Genomic DNA, 23352 nt, shown 5'->3' with positions numbered 1-23352 from the left:
CCAGGTTATAAATAAGTATTCCAGGCTAGTCCCTTTATTGTGTTTTGCAGCTTGTCCGGGTTTCCCTAGCAACACTTTCTCAGTAATTTTCAATACTTCCAGTCTAGTTATCATCTGTTTTAATCCTTACACAGATCTATTCTACATATGTATTGAGAACATAAACTTGCCAGAATTGTGGTCTTGAATTGAAGTCTGGTATTCTGATTCTGGCATTGGCCAATAGCAGATGATTCGCAGAAGGAGTAAATTTCTGCAGTAGCAGATAGAAGAAATCTGGCTTTCATATCATGATGATATCATCACGATTTCTGATAGTTTCTGCTAAGAGCTTCACTATAAGGCTTTGTCTCCCCTTGTCTTCCATTATTTGTTACTGTCAATTAATCCTCTTCTGGGTATTTGTATGTATATTTGCGTGTTTTTGTATGTATTACTTGTGTATTTGACTCTCTTGGCTCATCTTTTCAGTGGTGTTTGGTGGCTAAGAAGCAGATTAGTGCTAGTTCATCTTGTGTGAGTTGCTTTTGGTGACCAGATAATAGTAGAACTCAATCAATGTAAATGCCTACTGCAGACAAAGACCTGGGCAACTATTTGCTTGTCTGGGAAGCTAAATACTTTTCAAAACTTTGTTCTTTCTCTCAACCTTTCTTTACGTGCATCTATCATACCCTCTCTCATTCAACTTCTAGCTCCTAATATTGACTGTTAGATGTCTCTGAGACCTCTCTGGTTGTATGTGCTGTTGTTGAGGCAGCGTGACAAGTACCGTATGGACGGTGTTAGGATGTCTTAATGATTTCTGATGTGTTTCTAGTGAAGTTTGGGTCCCTTTCCAGATTTATTTGCTGAAGGATGAATATTAGCAGGTGAATGAGTAGCACAGATCTTGTACCATTCCCCTTTTCCTGCCCTCTGCCCCATGACTGTCTGTTTTTTTCTTTCCACTATTAACTTGCCATCATACTACCCATCAGCCTTCTTGCCTTGGTGAATGATTAGTCCCTTGAATGGACCAGGTAAAATGGCTTTGTGGGCTGAGAAGGTCAAGGTACTTCAGTGCTTGGGCCCACTTCTGTCTACCCATGGTTATGGCATTGGTAGACTTATTGAATGCTTCAAGACAACTTCATGTTCAATGGCTAATTCAGAGTTTCTCTTCTGCACTCTTGATTAGATCAATAAAGTGAAGACAAAGTAAAGACTGAACATGAGTGTGAGACCTAGCATGGAAGGCAACATTCAACACTATTTTTCCTTGGTCTTTTGTTTCTAGGCATTGTCACGTTTTTATCTGTTTTACCTCTGGCTTCCTTGTGGCTTAGTTTCTGAAGTTACTGCTCTATAGGAGATTGGCTGTCATACCTCAGGCTTGTTTGGGTGGATAATTAATCAGATGACATCAATTTTTGGCCAGTTAGCATTTCAGCTGCATATCTATAACATGTAGAACCTAGGAACAGTAATAACTTGGAAATAATTTTTCTCCCCCCTCCCCTTGTTTCTGGAAAACAGGATCAGCAGAAGTCTTCTTTCACCTCGACTCTGTCAAGTGAAGCATCTTGTTCTCTCTACTCTCCTGAAAGCACTTTCAACTCCCAAGAGTCGTCTTCTTCCTTGGCTTCCAAAGTGGTTTATTCCGAGAGGCAGTCCTGGCTTGACCTAGTTAACAGCTCTGCCATGGAAGAGGGTGATCAGCCTTTAACTTTCTGCGTACAGATTCACTCTGATGAGCCACCAGAAGTAGACTGTGGAGAAGCGGCAGAAAGCCAGGAGATCCGGCTTTCCAAACCCAGTGGTGGATCCCAAAACTCTTTTTTAGGTCCAGATACACACTGTCTAGCTGTGCCAGATGCAACAGGACAGAGGTCACTAGCCAAAGGTGAGCTAATGAGAGAAGATTTTTGTCTGCAGAGCCATACAATGTGGGAGTTCAGGGATTTTCCTCAACTTCCTTTCCCCTTCCTTCCTTTACGTTCTTCACTGAAGAGTTTTCCAGTGGCACATCATTTATAACAAACATTTGGTTTATTGCACATTAAATATATAACCTAGTATCTAATTGGTAAGTACCTTTACAGCTTTTCTCAAATTTTGCTTATATGTTAAGATCATAGCCTCTGTATAAAATCCTAACATAGACATATTTTTATTAGCTTTCTTTATTTCAATACAGCTGTCTTTTATTAGTTAGGATTGAATCACAATTTTAAGAAAGTGTGTCACAGAACTGACACTCTAAGCAAGATGGCATATATAGGAAGTGGTGAACATGGGGTTAGGTCAATCCAATTTTAAAAATAAAAGCAGTTGCATTTACTTCCAGTACATATTCCCTATTTGTTTAACTAAGCTTCGTTATAATCAAGGGGAAAAAACTGCAATCCTGAATCAGAAAGTCCATTAAGACTGTATTTTGTTTAAGCAGATGGGTATCTGCACTGGTATCCTCCTACCGAAATGTACTGCTAAATTAAAAGGGTGGCATAGTTCCAGAATTTGGTCATTGTTGCTATTAATAACTCTCCTGCCATAGCAAGGCAATGTGTCTTGCCTTTTGAGCAAAGCTTCTTCTTCCTGCATTAAAAGCAGTTGAAGCATAAGAGGCGTTTCTGGCATACAATATGCTGAAATGAGCAGATACTCAGCGTGCTGCCTAGAGAGGTAATACATAAGGAAGCAACGATGTTCTTGTGCCTCAGCTCTACCCATGATTCCAAATGCTTGTAAAGATTTGAAGCGACTACTTTGTTGCTGAAAGAGCAGTGTCGTCTCAGTACAATGCAAAACAAAGGTGCATCCAAAAGCTTAGGCTGAAGGTAATGCAGAGGTGGAAAGAAACAACACTGGACTCGTTGGGAACTTAGGGTATTTCTCTGTAGGTGAACTTGGCACTGATTGAAAAATGATAGTATAAGGCACATTAGTTACATTGTCAGTCTCCCAATTTTTTTACAAATATCAACAGTTAGCACCCCTTTAGTTTGTCACATGTTTTTCTGATTTTACAAAAAAAAAAAAAAGGCAATTGAGCGAAGTACAGATTTTAGCAAAAGTGAAAATTAATTCAGAGTGTTTTGCACTCAGCTTCATTATCCACCTTCTAGGCTGCTCTGCTAGAGACTTCTGTAGCAATGAAGATCAGTAAGAATTAAAACCGAGAGCGAGCATATGTACTATTTCTATGTGGCGGAGAAGAGTGGATGCTTTGGGAGAGTTACTGTGGAATCTAATTCCCATAAGCTCTGGCTTTGCAAGTAGTGAAAAGGCTGGGGCTGGCAGAAATGGGATCCCTAAGGAAAATGTCACAAAGACATAGTAAATGCATTGTCTTCTATATTTTCACCTTCTGGGTTAAATTTGACTAACTAATGCCTTTGGGAAACATTAGGTACATTCAGGTGGATTGTTGGAGTGTAGGTCATATATGGCATGGTGGCTTATAGATCCTGTTAAGCAAGATTCAGTGGTTGCTCTTCAGAAATCTAAACTTTTGCTTAGAATATGTTACTCTGGTATTGTCAGCAATCCTGCAATAATGCATAAGTTAATGCTTTCCATCATAACTGTAAGGGTGACAAGTACTTTTATGGATGATCATAGAATTAGCATGGCACATTCATAATCATTTAAAGCATAGTTTGATAGGCTTAATAGTACTAACCAATAAAAATGGGATTAAAATGTAAATCAAGGCACATTTTGGTATATTCCTGCCATTTGCAAGGTGGTTTAACATTCCCAAAAATATTCCTGGAGAAATGAATTCTTCTGTTGCTCACTGCTTAGCTGATGGCCAACCCTGATCTCAGAACACTTCCATCCTAACCACACTGGTGCTCTCTGATGGAATTCCAGAAATAGATCATTTCAATGAGACAGTCACCATGGAAACTGTATAACCTCACTAGTTACTGTCTGCATCATAACCCATTGTTGAGCAAGTAAAATGTACTCCATACACATATTTTTCTTTCCTTTATCAGTCTGCATAGTATGGGGAGGGGATGGAGAGCGTTGGCGTGGCCCTCTCCCGCAATGGCCACTGAAAAAATAAATGAAATAATTTGCAAGGAGATTAGTTAAGCTAATTCAATTTGAGAATGAGGTAGAAAAAAAGGATTAACATAAAATAGCAATTCAGTTCCAAATGAAAGTTATCAAAAAGGATGCAATTCTGGTTCTGTGGCTTATCCCCCAAGAATTTCCCCCTCCAGCTAGTTGATAAGGATGTGCACAAATACTGTAAGATGAATTCAAATTGTGGGGTAAAAGCTAGCTGCAAAACCTCGTGGTTTACAATAACTAGTAAGAACACCCTGGTTATCTGATGCGAAACAAGAACGCATACCTCAGTGCTGTCCGTATTATTTGCTCTACAACGCTTCTGAATAGTGCATTTCTGACAGCTTGTCATGTTTCAGAGTAATGAGACTGCGTCCAGGAGGAGACAGGGCTGTCTTGCATCGGCATCTGTCCTGAAAGCGCATCTGTCCTTTACACATCTGTCCCGTGTGCGTAAAGCCGGCCCTGCTGTTATCAGAACAGCTGTATGGTCTTTGAACCCACTCCCCACAGAGCCTTCATGTGTATCCATGCTCTCTCCTTCCACTTGTGAGGATAGAAAAAACCTGTCACGCACTCTGCTTTGTGGCCACATTCTGCTTAGTAAAACGCCATGAGGAATTTTTGGTTGTAGCTGATAGCAGCCTAGAGCTGAGGTGAAAGTTTTCAAAAACTGAAGAGCACTTTTGTTGGCAAAAGTCAGAAACGGAAGCCAGTGTGAGAAAAGTTGGTACCTAGAAAGAAGAAAGAGTAGCTGTAGCTTTGTGGAAAGAGCTTATCATGAATATACAAAAATAGTGAAGAAACCTCAGCGATGAGTTAAACAATGAAAGAAATGTTTCTCAGAGATAAATGGATGAATCTCTGTAAGAGAAACTACAGATTCAACTAAATGATCATAGATTATTTTTTCAATGAAAATTATTAAATGAAATCTGCTAAGCAACTGTAAGTGTCTGGTGCAAGGAGCTGTACCATATGGTATTTTTAATGACCTTTCCAGCCACTGTTACTGGTGTTATGACCATTCTCAGCCTTGATTCTCAGCACTGATTACTGGGGAGAGGTTACATACCAGAGAGTAATACAAAGGTACAAAAAAAGGAGAGTTTAAGATTTTTCTCTTTTGAAAGGAGATCAGCATTCGGTTTCCATTTACTTTGTGGGAATATTTAATACTTCCATGTTGCAGCTTGCTACATGCACGGTGACAAAGGATTCAAAGCTGCCTGTGACACAAAGAAACTGAAAGGTAAACAAGAAAAAGGTTGAGAATACAAACAACTCTCTGACTACGTGCTCTGTATCCAGAAGCTGGCCTTGCCCCTTCCGGGATGGCTAGACACGCTCTGCAGCCAAGCTCCATCTTTTGTATTTCTTCTGGCAACCACTGGAACAAAAAGTATCTGACTATGACCCACCACCATCATCATCAAATACTATGATAACAAAAGGAAGCCGCAGAAACTGAGAGGTTACTATAAGAGAACAGGAATGTGTGTTTGTATTTATTTAGGCATCTTCTACTATAGCAATAACATCCTTCTTCCGTGCATTTTCTGAGGGTTTTATGATCACGTGAAGTTAATGCGTCTTGGCAAGGATTTCTTATGGTACCACTTCTGGTTTATTTATTTTACCTTAGCTCACAGTAGCTGGTAGAAGATCTGGTGTGTGCCAATATTTTGAAAAACCTGGAAAGCTTTTCAAATACCACTTGAATTTTATCTGGGTTGGTTTTGTGGGAAGGAGTTGGTTAAATAGGAGCTGGATGCATTCAATTCCTTCTTTTCTCAGAACTGACATCCTCTTCCCCTCTGGAGTCTGCCTGTGCCAGTAATAGCCAGAACAGATCCTCTGGTGTGCTCTGGCCCCTTTGTTCCTTCTGCAAAAGTTACAGAAAACGGCTAGATCGTGGCTGAGACTAGCCAAGAAGTACGCCTATGGTGAGAACAACTGTGCAGAGAAACAACTATGGTTGAATGATTATTTTGTTTCTCATCGAAAAGGCTTTAGAAATCACAGTGAAAACTATGAACTCTCTGAAAAAGAGATATTTATTTGTGTTGTTTCCAGTTCAGGTGCAGTTTGTTAAAATGCCATCCCTCACTGCTGAGTCCACTATACTGTTACAGTCAAGAGCATCTAACTGTTGGTGGTAACATACTTTTCCTCTTATTTTCTCCCACTCTCTCCTGCCTTTAGTTCTGCATTTGCCAGTGAGGAGTTTGCCTAAGCTATGCCCACCTAATTCAAATATTTCCTGTCTTTTCTGTCCTGTAGTTATGTGGAAAATGTGATTTCCCCAAGGTGTCATCATATTCCCATTGAAAAGTCTACTACCACTAGGGAGAAGTGATAGGGGTGTGGGGCGTTGGGTAGATAGGTAAGGGCAAAAGCGGTTTATGATTTTTTCATCTGCTCTCCCCAGCCTAGGTGTATATGTTGTCCCATTGGCATCAAACGTTTTGGCAGAATCAGAAACAGAGGTGCTGGCACAGCTACAAGAAGCTCATAAGAGTAGCAAAGACAGGAGGAAGAAGCAGATTTTTTTTCCTGGGATTAATACACAGTTGGCGAGCTGTGAGGTCTCAGTTAGAGAATGTGAGAACAGGTATTTACATTTCAGCTTAGATTTAGTAAGATAGGTTCTGTTGGAGGTGGTTTTCAGTGCAAAATGCTCTTTCTGCCAAACATTGCCAATTTCTGTATCTTTACCGCTGGGAAATAATCAGCTTGATTTTTAACAGCTGTTTTTTGAAAAGTTCTGGATAATTTCACTTTTGTAGGCTTAAAGAGCATTAAAGTTGAGATTTCAGGCAGGCTCCTGTCTTGCTGCTGCAAGGTGGGGAGTCTCAATACCTTAATGTCTCCCACCTGTGGCAAGTTGGCCGACAGGAAGGTGGAAGCTGAAAACTGAGGAGGTGAAGAGCTGGCGTGTTGAACTCCTGGCAGCTTGCTCTTGTCTGTGATATCTCCTGTTAGTTAGAGGGAAATTCCAGATAAGCGGCATCAAGCCACAAAATTGTGTTTTACTTCTCCTGAAACAGAATTTGTCAGAAGTTCTGACTTGCCTGAAATGTTACTTTATTTTCTTCACCCCAACCTAGAAGGTCTCTTTCTCTTGAATGTTAAAATATCTCAGGGCAGAACTTCCCTTTTCCTCAGGTCAGCACTGGTTCTTTTCCACTTTCCCCACTGTGGAGTATGACAAGGTTAAAAGAGCTATATAATACTACAGAATTTTTCCAGAAGTGCTATGAAGCTTTAGCAGGCTGTGAGGCTTGTAAGTGAAGGGCATGGTGCAGGATCCCAGGAAGACTGATCCTTCCAGTGGCATCACTCAACAGAAGGGCTTATAGTTAATACTGCCAAGGGAAGGGAAAGGTGCACAATGCATGTGTTCCCCTGTGTGCATGTACACGCTCAGAAATGCACACAATATGTAATATCCTTCCACTGTTGCCGTTTGTTCCTTACCACTAATCCTTCAGTAGGTCCTGAGAGAAAAATGAATGTATTTTATCTTTAAAATAGGATGAGAAAAAGAAGTGCTGTAGTAGCATTTCAATTTCCTCACTTGCATGCCTGAGACAGAAAGTGCTTAGCTTGAAGAGTACTGGTAGAAGAGATAACTTGCAATATTATATTTTGAAGTGATTTTGAATGTGCCTGATGTTAGATGTGTGACCCGGTTGGAAAGACTCACTCCAGGGCAGTGCTAGTGGGGCCCAACCTGTCCATGTTATTAAGAATTTTTGCCAGTGCAATATATCTATCATTATAAACCTTCAGAGGTTAGAAAAGCTCAGAGTAGGGGTGGTACATTTATCTTTGGGAGGCTGACACAATCTGTTCATTTTTACACCAGGGCCTGAGCTTGCGTACTATGTGCTTTTTGCATAAATTTTTACTTTGTGATGGAAAGCAAATATTTTGTAACAATTAAGTAGTATGGTCTAGACAGCCCAGGTTTCATAGGAGGAATCCAAATCACTGAAGCCGAAAAATACAGAAGTGGTGAATGCCTGTGCTTCTGTTAAGAGACTTGCTCTTCTGCAGATCAGTGCTCTGACTCCAGGAGCAAGGGAATTAAGCAATACCACGTTCTGGGAAAACGTGAATGTTTGAATCTGGAGAAAAAGTCCAGTCTGTGCTTAAGCCTTGAGTCACATTGCTTTATCTCTATTATCCAACCTTAATTTCCTCCCAGGTGTTTTGTGGGGAAAACAAGCAAGCAAACTACAGGTAGTGCTTTCTTCATTTACTTTCGTGGCATTAAGAGGCTTGTGAAATTCTGTAATGCACTGTTGTGTGATTGAGGAGAAATATATTTTCTTATCATAGGTCATTTTATTGGGCTTGTTAATTGATTGCTAGACATAATGCCTCTCCCCTTCCGCCATTACCTCTCCCCCTTTCAGATTTACAGCATCAATTTAGTGTGTTCAGTGGCAGCTTCAAGCCTGTAAAACATGGACTTTTGCTTTCTGAGCTTGGCTCAGGGGAATTCAGGACATTGAAGGTAAAAGTCCAGATAGGTATCAGACAGTCTGGCCTCAATTTATAGAGATTTATTGGCAGACATACTCTTTGTCAATAGCAACAGTATCGGCTGCTATACAAAAGCACAATATTAGGATACCGTTTTGTTATTTTTTAACTGTTGTGGGAGAATTTCACTGCTCATCAGTGTAAACAAATATGGAGACAAAAGTACTGTATAACTCATACCTGGCTCTACACAGCCTGTAGGTTTCATTCACCCTTGTTTTCCAACTGTTTCCTGAAATCCCGTTTGGCTGCTTCACTGTCACTCCCTTTATCCACCCAGTCTGAAGAATCTGGCACATTCCTTTCACTCTGGAATTACCTGATCCTGATCAATCCTTTGGGGGTGGGAGTGGTGGCAGAATAAGGAGAATAAGGAGAAATAGGAGAGGAGTTTAAGGTTGCAATCTTGAAAGAATGCAGGAGCTGAGTGCACATTGCTGGTCAAGAGCATCTTCTGGGAGCCTTTTGCTGGGCTTTTCTGACTTTGACTCCATCTTTTTCTGTGCTGAGTATTACTGTCCTCCTTACCTTCACCCACAAGTGCACGGAAGATATCAGAGTACTTAGCATGGAAGAAGAGTGTTCAGTGAGGGTGTTTTCTCATGCTTGCTGCTTTGTAACCCTTTTAGGACACTGAGGAGCATCATGAGTTAGCCTCAAAAAATAGCTGGAGCAGGGACCTTATGGTCCCCCATGGCTTGACTATTGTTTAATGTTGCTGGACAGGATCAATGCTTTTTTTTTTTTCTTCTTATATACTTTTTCTTGGATATCTGATAAAGGTCAATTTATCTCTCAAAGTGATACTGTGTACAGTCCTGATGGATGATGTCTACAGTAGAGCTGAGCCAGTCCTGTGCAGGAGCTGGCTAATGAAACAAACAGCTGCTTCATCCCAAGAAAGTAGCCAGGAAGCTAGTTACAATTATGAGCCTCATGGCATAAGCCAACAGTTTTCAGGAAATACTACTGCCATCTATTATGCCTTACACTTGCATTTTTTTTCTATTTCCCACAGCTTGATAAATATACAACAGTTCTGCTTTTCCTCCTCCAGCGCTGTACCAATGTTGGAAGCTATATTTAGTTCTTGTCAAGTTACAGCAGGCTTTTTATAATCACAAAGTAGTGAAAAAAAGGCCTGCAACACAGTCAAGGCAAATATTTGTAGCATATCATAAACCTTTCTTGTAACCTAAATATTTAGAAAGAACAGGGGTGTAGGAGGATGCTGTACTTTTTAAAACATGGAAAAGATAAGGAGCAGCCTCCTAAGTGTGCTAACATGTTGGAGAATTCTTTTTGCTGTGGCATGAGTGAGCAAAAGGACTTCTTCCTTTTGTTCAGAAAATGTTTGCTGACTGAAGATGATTTTAAAAAGTCAATGTTTAACTTTTCATTAAAAGAAAAACAGTGCCCAGCCAGTTCGACTGGCACATGGAGGACTGCAGTTGAGAAGAACTACCACCACTATCCCCAGTGAAATAAAAACAAATGTTATCCCAGTGGATCTTGAGGGACTCATTAGCACCCTGAAAACACCAATAACTTTAAGATTTTCCTTTAGCAAACATTGAAGTAGAAAAGCTTGCAGTGTGGACTGAGGGACAAGAAGCGAGTTGCGCAGTCTGTTGCTGAAAATGGCCTTCTGCCAAAACGCCCCTATATATGCCTGGTACATTTTTAGTTTCTGACTGTTCATTTTTAAGTTGTTTTATTCTGAAAAGTGTCTTTGCTTCAATTTTTATCTTATTTTACGCTATTTCATTCTCAGCTGTTTACTAGCTTTTCCTTTCATGTCCTCTCTGTTATGGAAGACGGTGCTGCAGCTTGGAAGCCATCAGAAAAATTAAGGTGGAGATAATCAAGGCTTTGTTGTGTGGCACCACAGGCAAACTCTGTGCTGCAGTCTATGAAACTTAGGTGTTAGGCATCAGGTGCCCCAAGGGTTCCTGCTTTTATCTGTTTTCTAGGGATCTTCTCTTGGGGCCCCTGAAATGTTCCTATGTTTCATTTCATTGCTCAATTTTTTTAAACTCTCATTTCAATAATTACCAAAACCTGGCAATGAATCGGTACACCAAATAGAATTTGACCTGTTAGTTTCCAGGTAGAAATGCAATTCACTGTGTGCAGCATATAGGGAAGGGTGAATGGGTGTAGATGCTATCAAAGTTGTTTTCATCCAAATGTAGCATTACTGACAGTTGTTCAAAGTCTGTGATATATTTGGAGCATTAAAGCAACACTCTATCAGTAGAAATACATGCTCGTACTTGTTTGGATCACAACCTGATTCTTAAAAACATTTGAGTTTGGTAGTATATCTTTCTCATATGCATTATTACCCTATAAATTACCCTAAAAATTGCCCTTGGTTTTAACTCTAATACCATTTCTTTTTGACTTGGCTAAGAGCTTTCTTGATGGCTGAACTTAACATTTCTGCTATCTGCTGCCACGTTCACATTCTCATACCCAATTTATTCTTTTCTTTGCAGATCAGGAAAAATGTGATGATGATGAGATGGAGCGACTTTACAAGTCATTAGAACAAGCAAGCCTGTCTCCCATTGGTGATCGTCGGCTGTCAACGAAGAAGGAGCTTAGGAAGTCGTTTATCAAACGCAGCAAAAACCCCTCCATTAATGAGAAACTTCACAAAATTCGAATGCTGAACAGCACATTAAAGGTGAGGTTGCAGAGCTAGCCAAGGAAAAGCCTGAGAGAGAGAAACAGTTTGGCTGAAAAAAGAAGCAAGCCTAGACTTCAGCCAAACTCTAATTACACATTTACTTAAAGCCCCAGAGAATTTCGTTAACTTTTTGAAATTGTTTTCTGCTTCATTCTGAATACTGATCTGTGATTTGTTGTTCAATTTGAACTGGAAGCAGAGGCAATAGTTCAGAAGGGACTCTTCTTGCAGAAGTTCCAGCCCATTTGGAAAATTTAATAAAGAAAGCTTCTCTTAGTTAGCTGGAAAACTTGCAAGCTCAGCTAAATGCACTAAACAGGGGAGCCTTAAAAAAGGAAGAGCAGACAAAGTACATTGATGATAAAGGACATGAAAATGACCCTGAGCCAAAAAAAGTTTTCCTTATGTGATTATTGGAGAATGTACAGGATGTGCCAAAGCTATTGTAAAGACCTCCTGTAACTAAAATATTTTTAATAACAAAAGCATCCTGCTTTTATGTTGGAAACGTATCGTGAACTGGAAGGGTGGAGGGGTTCAGGGGACGTTCCATGAAAGGGCCAGTAAATCTGTCTGGAATATGGAGATTTATGAGGCTGTTTACTTGCCAGCATCAAGTGTCATGGGATTTCAAAGCTTGCTTCTGAATGGTACTGAGGGAAACAGAAAGCTTAACCATAGCATTTAAATTATAAGGAGAAGAAAGAATAAGAGCAAACCTGGGGCTTCACTTGTTTCTTTTTGTGTGCGTTAGAAGCAGGAATTGAGTATCTTGTTTCAAGTGCATGTATTTCGCTTCAGGCATTGTAAGCTGGAGAAATGCATGTAAAAAATCCTATCAGCACAATCATTGATTTGATTACTAGTTGCAATGGGAGGCTTGGCTTTGGCACCCTGGCCTGTGTTAAAATTCCTGAAGATACAATTGAAAAGACAAGTAGGAACATAGGCATTCTCCCTGGCTCCGTATGAGACCTGGTGAAGTCTCTCCTCAGTATCAAAAGTCTTCAGTGACATAGTACTGACTATAGCAGTATTCATCTGCATCAGCAATGAAGTGAGCCCATCATATAACAGAAAGTTAGTTTAAAAAGTATGCCTATTTTATGGGACAGGAAAGCTAAATATAGAAACATACTGCAAAGTTTTCCCTGATAGGAGCCTCCCTAATAAATCTAAGAAGCAGTTAGTACAAAATGGAGTTGTGTCTTGTGGGACAATCAATTTCATTAGTATGGAGCTGAATGGAAGCCTTACTGCCAGGCATGACCAAAGAGGACAGCTTTGCATTGATTTAGCACGGGAGTATTGTGTAAGTTGTGATTAGCAGTGTTTATAACCTTAGGCTTGTCTAACACTTGTATTTAATATGGAAAAATAATTTTTGGAGTGTTCATAATGTTTAAAATGTGTTGATCTTTTTGCTTTCTTCAAACTAAGAAATTGGAGTATTGACAAGACAAATATAGCACAGACGTTTTCTCACAGACACAAGCAGAGTTCTATACACAGCAGTGTTTAAGTTAGCCTGTCTGAAAGGCAAATGCCTGCAGTAGGAAGGTGCCATATTCTTTGCATCAGTGGGATTATGTGCTTTTAAAGTCAATTTTCTTAATGTATAACATGAGACGAGATAATTGGAAATGATCTATTGGAAATTTAAAAATCAGGAAAGTTTTGAGTCTGATCCATATTTACTCTGGTTTAATTAAAACCCTATTAGTTTGAGAAGTGATTTATGCAAGATTCAGTGCAATTTTAATTTTGGACTTTTGACTCCACATCTTTAACAACAGATTAATGTTGCTGCCACAATATATCATTAACAAAACATGCTTTGGATAGTTTGGAAGAAAGGGAAGCTGTGTGCAAATGCATCACAGGATTAATGAATGTGGGAAATAGATTTAGTGGTACAGGAAAAATTCCATGGCATGGCTTTTTGCCACCAAGTTTGTCCACTGGAAATACTCTTCTCTCCCTTCTACCTCCCTATCTCCTCTTCTTCTCTTAGGCTAACTGTGCATATCTCTGCATCAATGCCAGAAACCTTCTTACAAGGGCTGGCACTAGGTCTTGAGGTAGACCTGTGTAAACCAACAGTTGAACAAGCTTTTGTGTTTAAAAAGTGGCTCAGGCATCACAGGAATTAAAGTAGTTAGTTGGTAGTTCATTAGAGTAGTAGTGGAATATGGATGTGTAAGCAGCTGATTGCTACTATCAGGAAGTATCATGAATGTGTGGGAGTATTTTCAAGGTGTTTTCGAGGCAGCCTCTAGCACAGAGTGTCCTCAGGCATGATGAAACTGAAGGCAGCAGGAGAAGATGGTTAGAACTATTCTATTGCTCACAGACTGGGGGGGATGGAGCCAGGCAAAAGCAGTAAAGGTTTGTTAGTGCAGCGTGGTGCCTCCATTAAGAAATTGTAGCTGCTAACTAGGGCTTCTCTATCCTGTGGTCCACTGCACAGATAGGCAATAAGGGCTGGAAAAGCAAAGTGGTTCATTGTGTCAGAAAATGTGAGGACATCAATGAATATAAATATCTTGAAAGGAGGGTGTAAAGAAGACAGAGCCAGACTCTTTTCAGTGGTGCCCAGTGGCAGGACCAGAGCCAATGAGCACAAACTGAAACACAGGAGGTTCCCTCTGAACTTCAAGAAACACTTTTTTACTGTGAGGGTGACTGAGTACTGGCACAGGTTGCCCAGAGAGGCTGTGGAGTCTCCATCCTTGGAGATATTCAAAAGCCATCTGGACATGGTCCTAGGCAGCCTGCTTTAGGTGGCTCTGCTTGAGGAAGGAGGTTGGACCAGATGACCTCCAGAGGTCCCTTCCAACCTCAAACATTCTGTGATTCGGTGACATAAAGTGTCTCAGTGTCCCTATATCAGTGATTGTTCATGTCTTACAATTGAACCAGGATGCCTGCGATATACGGTCTGAGCTGCTCTTGTCTAAAAGTAGAGACCAGATTTATTAGTAGTAGCTGGCAGTAGATGTATTAGCAGCCACATGTGCTCTAGCCACTCTCATGCCAGTGCACAGATTATATCCAAAATTATTTTCTGTCTAGCTCCCAGAGAAGAGACATTTATAATGTGGCCAGGGAATAAGTATTTTTTGAGAAAGTTGGAACTGGTGTGAATTACAGAAATAAATGCTGTTGTGTCTAGTTTCATGCAAGTACTAACTTGTTGTGAGACAGCATAACAATGTCTAAATTTCACATGAATCCTCTCTCATGAAGTTTTGCTAAGAATCCTATAAAATAAAAAATCTACGTGAAATCATCATCTTGCCTTCAACTGGGACGATTTTCTGCTGTGGACTTAACTTTGACGATCTATGTTCTAAAAACGGGAACTAGTTGCCAGGAGGATGGATAATTGGCCATCTCCTTGTGACATGGTTCTCTAATGTTCCCAGAGTGTTTTTGTTATGGACAATGAGATTGACAGTTTCTGTGGGAAATAACCGCTTGTTCTCTTCCTAGTGTAAGGAACATGACCTGGCCACAATTAACCAGTTGCTAGAGGACCCAAAGTTGACGGCAATGAAGTACAGAGAGTGGAGAAACACAAACATCATGCTGGTCCAAGATATTTACCAGCAGCAGGAGGTCCAGGACGTGTCCACAGAGAATAGTGAGGAGCAAGAGATGACTCCACAGCCTATTGCTGAAAGTGCTATCTGAGGCCATGATTCAATGGTTCATGCATACAGGCACTTTAAACTGCTGCATTTTGAGGTTTGTTTTTTCCAAGTGTTCTTTGAATGGAAAACCACCCCTTCTCCAGAGCTTTAATTCCTCTTGCAAAACTCATTTCATGTTAAAAGGGTGAATTCCCCAAATTAAAAAAGCGTGCCTGAACCTGGGCTGCATACCTAAGAAGACTATTTTATGAAGCAGGGAAGAAATGTTTTTCCATCTTTGGAGAAGTAAATTAAATATGTCCAACTCCTGGAAGTCACAGAACTGTATAATATGTACTGTATAAATGTGAGATCCTTGGGGTTGTTTTAACCAAGTAACTCACTGTTGAAGGAAGCTAAAACAATGCCAACAGGATGTAGTCTACTCTCGACCTTTTCACCCTGTAAGGCAACCCGATGTATGCATTTTCGTCTCTACATTCATTCACTTTCACCACTCTACCAGTTTAAACTGAGACAAATAAAATAGTAATTATGCATGAGTTTATACTACAGACAGCTGTCAGGCACCCAGTTTGTGCTCTGCCTGATGTTTTAGGAGTTTCAAATTTATTTATGGACCAGACCAAGTTACTGTCTTTCTACATGAAGAAGAGGTCTCTCAATGTTTGCTAACGTGTAATTTACTCTTCAGTGAGGCAGCTAATGCTTCAACAAGTTTCAACTTTTCTTATGGACTTGGCAGAATTCCTTGGAAGATTATTTTCTTCTTTCTTATTTTTGACAATTGTGAATATACAAGGTACAAGTTCATCCCAGATTCTTACTTAGGAAGGTGATCAAGTTCACAAGGCAGAAGCTAAATAATTAAATTCCTGATGTGGACCTGAATGTGTAAAACGTAGCTGCAAATATTTTTGTAAATATATATCATTTTATGGCTTATATGAATGTGACTGTGTACTGTATATATGTTTTATTTATATATTTATATATACTGAATTTCCTAATGTAGATAGGCACACATGGACCAGATCCACCCAGATGAGAGTGCTTACAGGCTGACTTGAAATGCCTCTTTGCTTTTTGTTCAATTATGAATCACAGTAATGGCTCTACAACTGAGACTACCCTGGGACATCTGCTGTAATTTTTTTCTTTTGTCTTTCTAGCTTTGAGTTTTAGATGAAGCAAATTTATACAACTTGGGGCAGGAAAATAAGTTTTCTAGAAAGTTTCAGGATTTCCCTTTGGGCAAACAAAAAGTAAGTATGCTAAAAGGTTTTGCTGCAGGATCATAACTTTTCGGTTTCATTGTCCTCAGTACAAGGTTTGGGTTTTTTGCCTTCCCATCTTCTGCATGTGTACAAGTATGAGGAACTTTGCAGAGTGCTGAATTTTGAAAAGCAAGGATTAGCCCACCGTTCTCAAATTAATGCCACTACAGGAACTGTGGCAATCTGCACTTCTGTTGGCTATTTCATAAAGATATTCTTTGTCATTAGTGTTCAACACAGTTTATCTTTTAAAGCAAAATACACTATACAGATGCAGCCGTATTCACCTGTCTTCATTATATGTTTTATCATAGCTTGACTGAGAAAACAAAAGTTAATAGTGTTAGTGGGAACATGTGTAATCTTTTCCACCTGTGTAGTGATAAGTCTGACTGTTGATATTGCATTTTTAACACTCAGCAGCTTTCCTTTTAAAATAGAGACATGGAATTATGTCCCAATGCATCAAAAAATGGCAGTTAAGGCTGTGTTGAGTGTGAGAACTGAGGAGCAGACAGTAAGATATAAGAAAGGGGAAACAGAAGGAAGAATGTAGGCTCCTTTGATACAGGCTTTAATGGGAGAGGGTCAGAGGAAATGGAGGCTGGTTGAATGTAGCAGCAGGACTATGCTTGGGATAGCATCACTGCTTCAGGTATAAAAGGGTTTAGGAATGTGAGAGTAAGGACTGATATTAGGTCAGGACTGAATTGGGGCTAGTCTGCTGGTGGGGAACAAATGTTAGCTGAGACCTGGAAGTGGGTGACAGTGACTAAATGGGGAAGCAGACACAAAACCCAGGTTGGTTAAAAAGCTATTGTTTTCAGGAAATCGTCATATGAGCGGTGATTTCATCACTTCACTAATTCTAACTAGAAGTTGATAGAAATTAAGCAAGCTCAATACCTGGTGTAATTTGGTTTAGAGTAATCGTGTCTTAAAAATTGAGCCCGTTTTAAGTTTGTTTTTCCTTTTTTTATCTTTCACCATTCCCAGAAGACCCTCTGGACAGTGGACATCTGTGAGTGTCCTGCTCCTAATTGAAATTCTTCAGAGCAGATGCGTGGGTGGGAGAGAGATAGCCTCTGAATTTGACATGATGTCAATTAACCACCGAGAGCACACTGAAAATTAGGAGTGTAGGGATTAATCTGCTTGGTCCATCTCAATTTTAAACTACCTGGCACTAAATAATTGATAAATAATGGAGGTCAAATTGCACGTACACGTTCTCTCACAAGTGCGAGTTTCTCATGAAACAAAGTGTGTAAACATCATTTTTCTTCAAAAGCATCTTCACTTAGATCTTAAAAACAAGCACATGCTTAAGTGGCCTGTTGAACTGGGCCAGATGAGTGAGTGCCTTGAGTTCTGAGCAAAGTCCTAGTCAACTCTCTTTGCTGAAGTAGATTTGCACTATACAAAGGAAAGCACTATGTGGCCCGCACATGCTGCATTGGCTTTTTTCACACTGTGCTTGTATAAGCATATACAAAACAGGTTTCCCAAATGTAGAGACAGACAAATGTCCTTGGACTGCCCACACTCTACTATTGGTTTTGACAGATTACGTAGCCTAAAATAGCTTTTAAATGACTCTCTTTCAGATGGTCAGTAGATACTTATTGTTGAACTATTGAGGTTTTGGAAGCCTGCTGAGGATGGGCTGTATCACCCTTCCCGAAAAGAAGAGAAAATTCTTGAATGGGGTTACTTTAATGCAGTTATTATTTTAACAAATTTCTGTGTGTTCAAGAAAAGAAACGTATGGGTTTTATGCAAGTGTAGTGCTGGGAGTCTATCTCCATTCTCTTTAGCTACTATTTAGACCCAAAACAAATGGAAAGTGTGGGAAATGTGAAGTGAAGATCGTAGTAAAACAGGATTCATTTTCCAGCATTGCTAATTAATGTGACAGTTTTCACCTGGTGCTGGGTTCATCACAAGGGGTTGTACAGCAATGTGAAAGCCACAATCGGGGAACGAAGTGCACACAAGCCGACAGCTACAACTAGCGGATGCAGCGGGGAGCCACCTCAGCAGGAGAAACTTGGAGAACTCTGTGCTCCGCTCAGTGATACTTGGGGTAAACGGTATCTGTTGTTCTGAATTTGGAAGGCCTGCGCTATTGACTCACAGCATAGGGAAACTGTGCATACCTAGTGAATGTCCAAAAGTCTTTAACCATCTGCCTCATGGGACTTGTTCTATGTACTTTTTCGGGAGAAAGTGTGTGTGCATGGATGTCTGCACATGAACAATTATTCCTTTGTCAGTAAAGCCTTTTGGTATTGGTGCAGTAAGTCCAGCTACGCAGATTTTGGAGTAACTAATGACAATATCTAATTTCAGCTGTTTCTGCAGCCTGTCTCTGGTGGCTTTTCTGGAAATTGAATCTCTCTGTTTTGGTGGTGTAGATCTCACGAGCTACCAGAATGAGGTGGGATCACACTTCCTTTCCAAAGATGGGAGAGGTTTCATGTGGGGACTGTGAATCGTTTCTGCATCTAGTTCTGATGATTTACTCAATACTGGGTTTCACCTGAAACAGGAATAAATAATGTTCTACAACCTTTTTTTTTTTTTCCAAATAATTTTCTTTTTGGAGGAAACCTTCATATTGAGAGAAAAGGCTGTTTTGGGACAGCCAAGGAGGGAGGGGAAGAAAAGAGGTGGTATTTGATTAAAAACTATGTAAAATTTCAGAATTTAAAATTATTTCTAACTAGGAAAAATTATTGGCATGCTGCATCTATTGTGTGAGCCTGTAAGCTTACATGTCTATTACAGATTTAATACGAAAACTTGTATTTTTTAACTCTTAAAGTAGCAAGGGAGTCCATGTAAGCATACTTCTATGTGAGGAACTCCATGTACTGTGGTTGAAGTTTGGGGTTTGGGCTCTTTCTGTTGTTTTGCTTGTTTGGTGGTACAAAAGTGACCACTTGCAATGAGGGCCTTGGCTTACTTCATTTATATGAGACGTGTCTTTCTGTTAACAGGAAGCCAAAGTGGTTTTCTTGTAGTAGTAGAGCCAAAGTGGTATTTCCTGTTTTGTGTGGGGCATTTCGCAACAGACGACATTTTAAGATGTCAGTCAGCATTTCCTTGATGCCTTGAAGATTTATCCCATTTTGGTCTGCTTCAAGCTGCCACATTCTTGCATTTTTAAGAACTGGCTTCATTATTAACTAAAACAAAAATTGAGGTGAAAAAAGGAAAAGGAAAAACAGAACAGAAAAGCCCTGAGCTAAGATCAGGCTGAAATTCTTGCCTCTGTGCATAAGGGTAATGGGAGATAAACTTGCCAAAAGCTAGGCATTTCAACACTGAAAAAAGATTGTCAGGTGTTGAGGAGAGTATTACATTCCTTGAAATTTGCTATGGGAGAAGTTCCAAGACTTGTCTGCTCTGGAAAAATGAATATTTTTCTAATTTATTTCCTCCCGGTAAAAATCCAAAGGGAGTGGTTTGTAAGCTGGCAGAAAGTTAAAAATGAAATATGCATGTAATTCATTGATAGTTCATCAACCTTGATGTATTACCTTGAAATGATTGACTTTAGATGACTCAGCCTTTAACGCAGAAAATCCATTTCTTTGGGAAACCAATGCTACCACAGTGTCTGAGGCTTATGTATGCCATCTGGCCCACATGAGGACCATTTTGAGGATGGAAGTGTGTGGCACTTCTATAGGGCAAATAGCTTGCTTCATCATACTATAGCTTAGGAACCATGTGAACTCCAGCACTCCCTGTGTCCTAGATGCCTTAGGGCCTACCCAAACTATTCTGATTCTTGAAGTTGCTTATGGCGGTTTTACCTTCTTCCACATAAAAATAAAGAAAAGAGGATACGAAAACATGTCCCCCACTCTCATGTGAAGAGAAACTAGCACTAGTCTAGCACAGATTCAGGTAAGTCACTTTATTTCTGAACGTTTAGCAAAATAACTCATGCCATATGTGCATACTAATAGCAGTGCTGTTGTGCAAAGCTTTTAGCGCTGAGGACTGGCCAAAAGGAGGAATGGGGGTGTCTATTCCATTACCCTCTGTGTAGACAGGGAAAGCCACGCATAGAGGGGTATTTGCAACGGTATCTGTTAGGCAGGGGCAGGGCCTGCAACACCATGAAGATATATGGAATCCCAATTTGGTATTTTATCTGCTAAGTCTGGGGTTTTTTTCGCTGGTTTCAAACTCAAAGCACAATGTTTGCACTCAGCGCTGCCTTTTTACTGCTTGTTGCCCACACATGTGACTTGATTTTAATGGAATGATACACACATCTTGCAGAATGAGAGCCTTATGTTTGCACTTGTCAATTAAACACTGAAATGAGAGAATATTTTGCTCAGCCTTTTTTTTACTTTTCACTGCGGATTTTTCAGTTTACTGCTATATAATAAAATAAGGATTTGCTGGTTCTTTAAACAAGCAATTTCCCCTTTGGCCTAATATTGCTATTAAGTTGAATAATCTGGAACGAGGAAGAGTCAATGAATGGTTTGACTGAGGAATGCCTTCCACTAGTTGGCAATGTAGTTTTTGAAACTGCTGTTAAATTAGTTAATTCTCTATAATTGGTTGCTGTAGCCACCCTTAAGGAAGGATGGTCTCTTCTGACAGGCGTGGGACGTTGTTGGATCTTTTTTTAAGCTCACAGAGAAGCCTGTTTCAATTAAAAGAGGATTGGGATCTTTGTCAAAAGAGTTTCAGTTTAGCTGGACAGGCCAGCCAGGTAGCAGTAGAGTAAAGGTGTGTTTCCTAAGAAATGAGCTTGTCTAAGGGCTCAGCTGCCCTGAAGGAAGAATGTCCCTGTCCCCCTCTGTTCCCCCAATCTCCTACATGCTCCCACTGCTTGCCTCGGGCTAATTGCATCGTTTGGCACCTCTGTCAGCTCAACCGAGTCAGGCAGCAAGGAACAGACACAGCAAGCTGGATAGTTATCTACTGCAATGGTGAATAAAATTGGCTTATGGAGAGGTTCAGTGCCTGCCAGAGTCCTCACAAGGGAGGCAGCTGGACTGTGTAGGCAGAAGCAGAAGGAAGAAGAGCTGCATAAGCGGGAGGGAAGAGGGGGACCTCTTCCTTTTAGGAGCAGAGCATTAGCTTGACTCAGCTTCCCGCAAAGCTATAGCTTCACTTTCACCAAGTGATGATTTCCCTCTTTTCCCCCCGCAATACATGGTTGTGAAGACAACCTAAGGGAACAGGGTTTCATGCAGGGTTTACTGTGATGTCAGCCTGTGCTCTTGCTTTCTGTGCCTCATGCATGGCCAAACATTTTGTTTCTGGGCTGAAAGCCAAACTCTACAAAAAACAATGCTGTGTTTCCTTAGGATCCTTCCTGGCATGTTTGCTGCAGGGATGCTGGTGCAGGCATGAGAGAAGCAGTGGCTGGGGCTGGAGCACCATACATGCACCCGTTTACGCTAGCTGTGAAACTGTACCTTGCTGGCTTGGACCGCCTCTTGTTTTCCTCTGGCTTTCGATTTACACCCTCCTGTGGTAGTACAAAATACAACCGGTTCCAAAGTTTTATAGGAATAGAAATGAGTTGATCAACATGATTTGGACATTTGTCTTTTGTCTGCTTACAAAAAATGCTGGGCTTCACTGGGCTTCCAGACAGTCCCTGTGAGCTTGGGACTTGTCAGTAGCAAGTAGCCAGTTGTCACTGGCAACACAGAGGGCAAAGGCGCCATTCCTGGCATCTGACCCTATGTCATCACTTCATATTTCGGAAGGGCTTAGTCATCGCTCTTCTGATATTATCATGGGCTGTTTCTTATTGCTGGAAGAAAGTAACTACTGCCAGGGGGAAAGTTCCTGTATTATCTTCCTGTGCTCAAGAAACGACCTAGTTGTCACTAGGGGATGTTTAAAATTGTCTGACAGAAGCCTTGGTACTACATGGGATACTGTGCATGATGCTCTGTTATTTTGATGGGGAAACGTGCATCTTTCCTCTTTCCGCTTCTGGGCAGAGCAGTGTCAGTCTCAGGCAGACACACAAGTTCTCCTTGTCTTGCCGGTGGGAAAACACAGCTTCTTGCAAACGGGTCTCAGCAAGTTTTTCTGATGGAGAAAACTGATCCCTTAGCACAGCCTGCTGGCTGTTAGCGAGGCAGCAAGCAAGGGAGAAAATTACAGGTTTATACATAAGAGGGGAAGTAACAGTGTTACTGCTGTAGGCGTGATGGTCTCAGTCTACGTCTGAGCAAGTTTTACAGCGAGGTGACAGCATTTGCTGCAGGTGGAGAAATGGAGACGCTGTCTGGCACACCGGCCCTCTCCAGACTTTGCAGAGTCTCCAGACTCTCCTTTACAGAAGCAGTGAACTGAAACCAAGTACAGTCTGAGGCTAAAGATGCTCTGTGAGGAAAAGCAAGTTAATGCCTGAGGGGCCAAGGCAGGCGCTAGGAAAGGAGAGGTGGTAAATCTGGGGGGAAAAGGGGTAATTCTTGCCTGCGGGAAAATGAGGGGCATGAGATCAGTGGAAACTCACAACCTTACCGTACAACTGATGTCTCAGAGGGGATGATTTTTAGTATCTGGTTATTTAACATCTATGAATCTCAGCCAGTAACTTGTTAAAGCTGTTTTGCAGACCACCCTAAAAGACGAGGGTTGAGAGGTCGGAGGTTGTTTTGTGGAAAATGCTCTCATGCTGGTGTTAAGAACTGTGGCCTGTTTCTGTCCCTCATGAAACATCTGTGCAAGTCTGGTAAAACTCAAAAGCCACCGTCACTGTGTGGCACAGGAAGACAGCTGAAAATTCAGAGGCATCTTCAATGTCCTCAGCCTTTGCAATGGCAGCCATGTCCTGATCATCTACGGGCCTGTCTGTGCTCTTACACTCCTGTTGCTGAAGTAGAAGGTATGTTTCTAAGGTGCGTTTTCTTAAATCTTATTTTTATTACAGACAGTAAATTCAGTTCACTTTGGCTAGCACTTAAGTTCATAAATTACAGCAGCGATGAAGATGACCCTGGTGGTGGTCTCCTTTCCTGCGTAATTTGAAAATTTCACTCTACAAATGTCAGGAGGAGCCCCAGATAAGATTTCATACGGCTGTAAAATACGCACATCACCT

At 40.7% G+C, this 23352-nt stretch overlaps 1 protein-coding gene across 1 annotated transcript in view; it reads left to right on the top strand.

Annotated features, from left to right (window-relative positions):
- IPCEF1 (interaction protein for cytohesin exchange factors 1) overlaps positions 1-15013 on the top strand; it is a 42988-nt gene extending 27975 nt beyond the window's left edge. Inside the window, exons 8-10 of the mRNA XM_050893851.1 lie at positions 1519-1885; positions 11124-11314; positions 14813-15013. Coding sequence (XP_050749808.1) covers positions 1519-1885; positions 11124-11314; positions 14813-15013 — 759 coding nt within the window. The remainder of the gene's footprint in view (positions 1-1518; positions 1886-11123; positions 11315-14812) is intronic.
- Positions 15014-23352: the final 8339 nt, after the last annotated feature.

Source organism: Gymnogyps californianus, chromosome 3, assembly GCF_018139145.2.
Source record: "Gymnogyps californianus isolate 813 chromosome 3, ASM1813914v2, whole genome shotgun sequence".
Taxonomy (NCBI): domain Eukaryota; kingdom Metazoa; phylum Chordata; class Aves; order Accipitriformes; family Cathartidae; genus Gymnogyps; species Gymnogyps californianus.
This window is presented reverse-complemented; position numbering and strand designations above follow the sequence as displayed.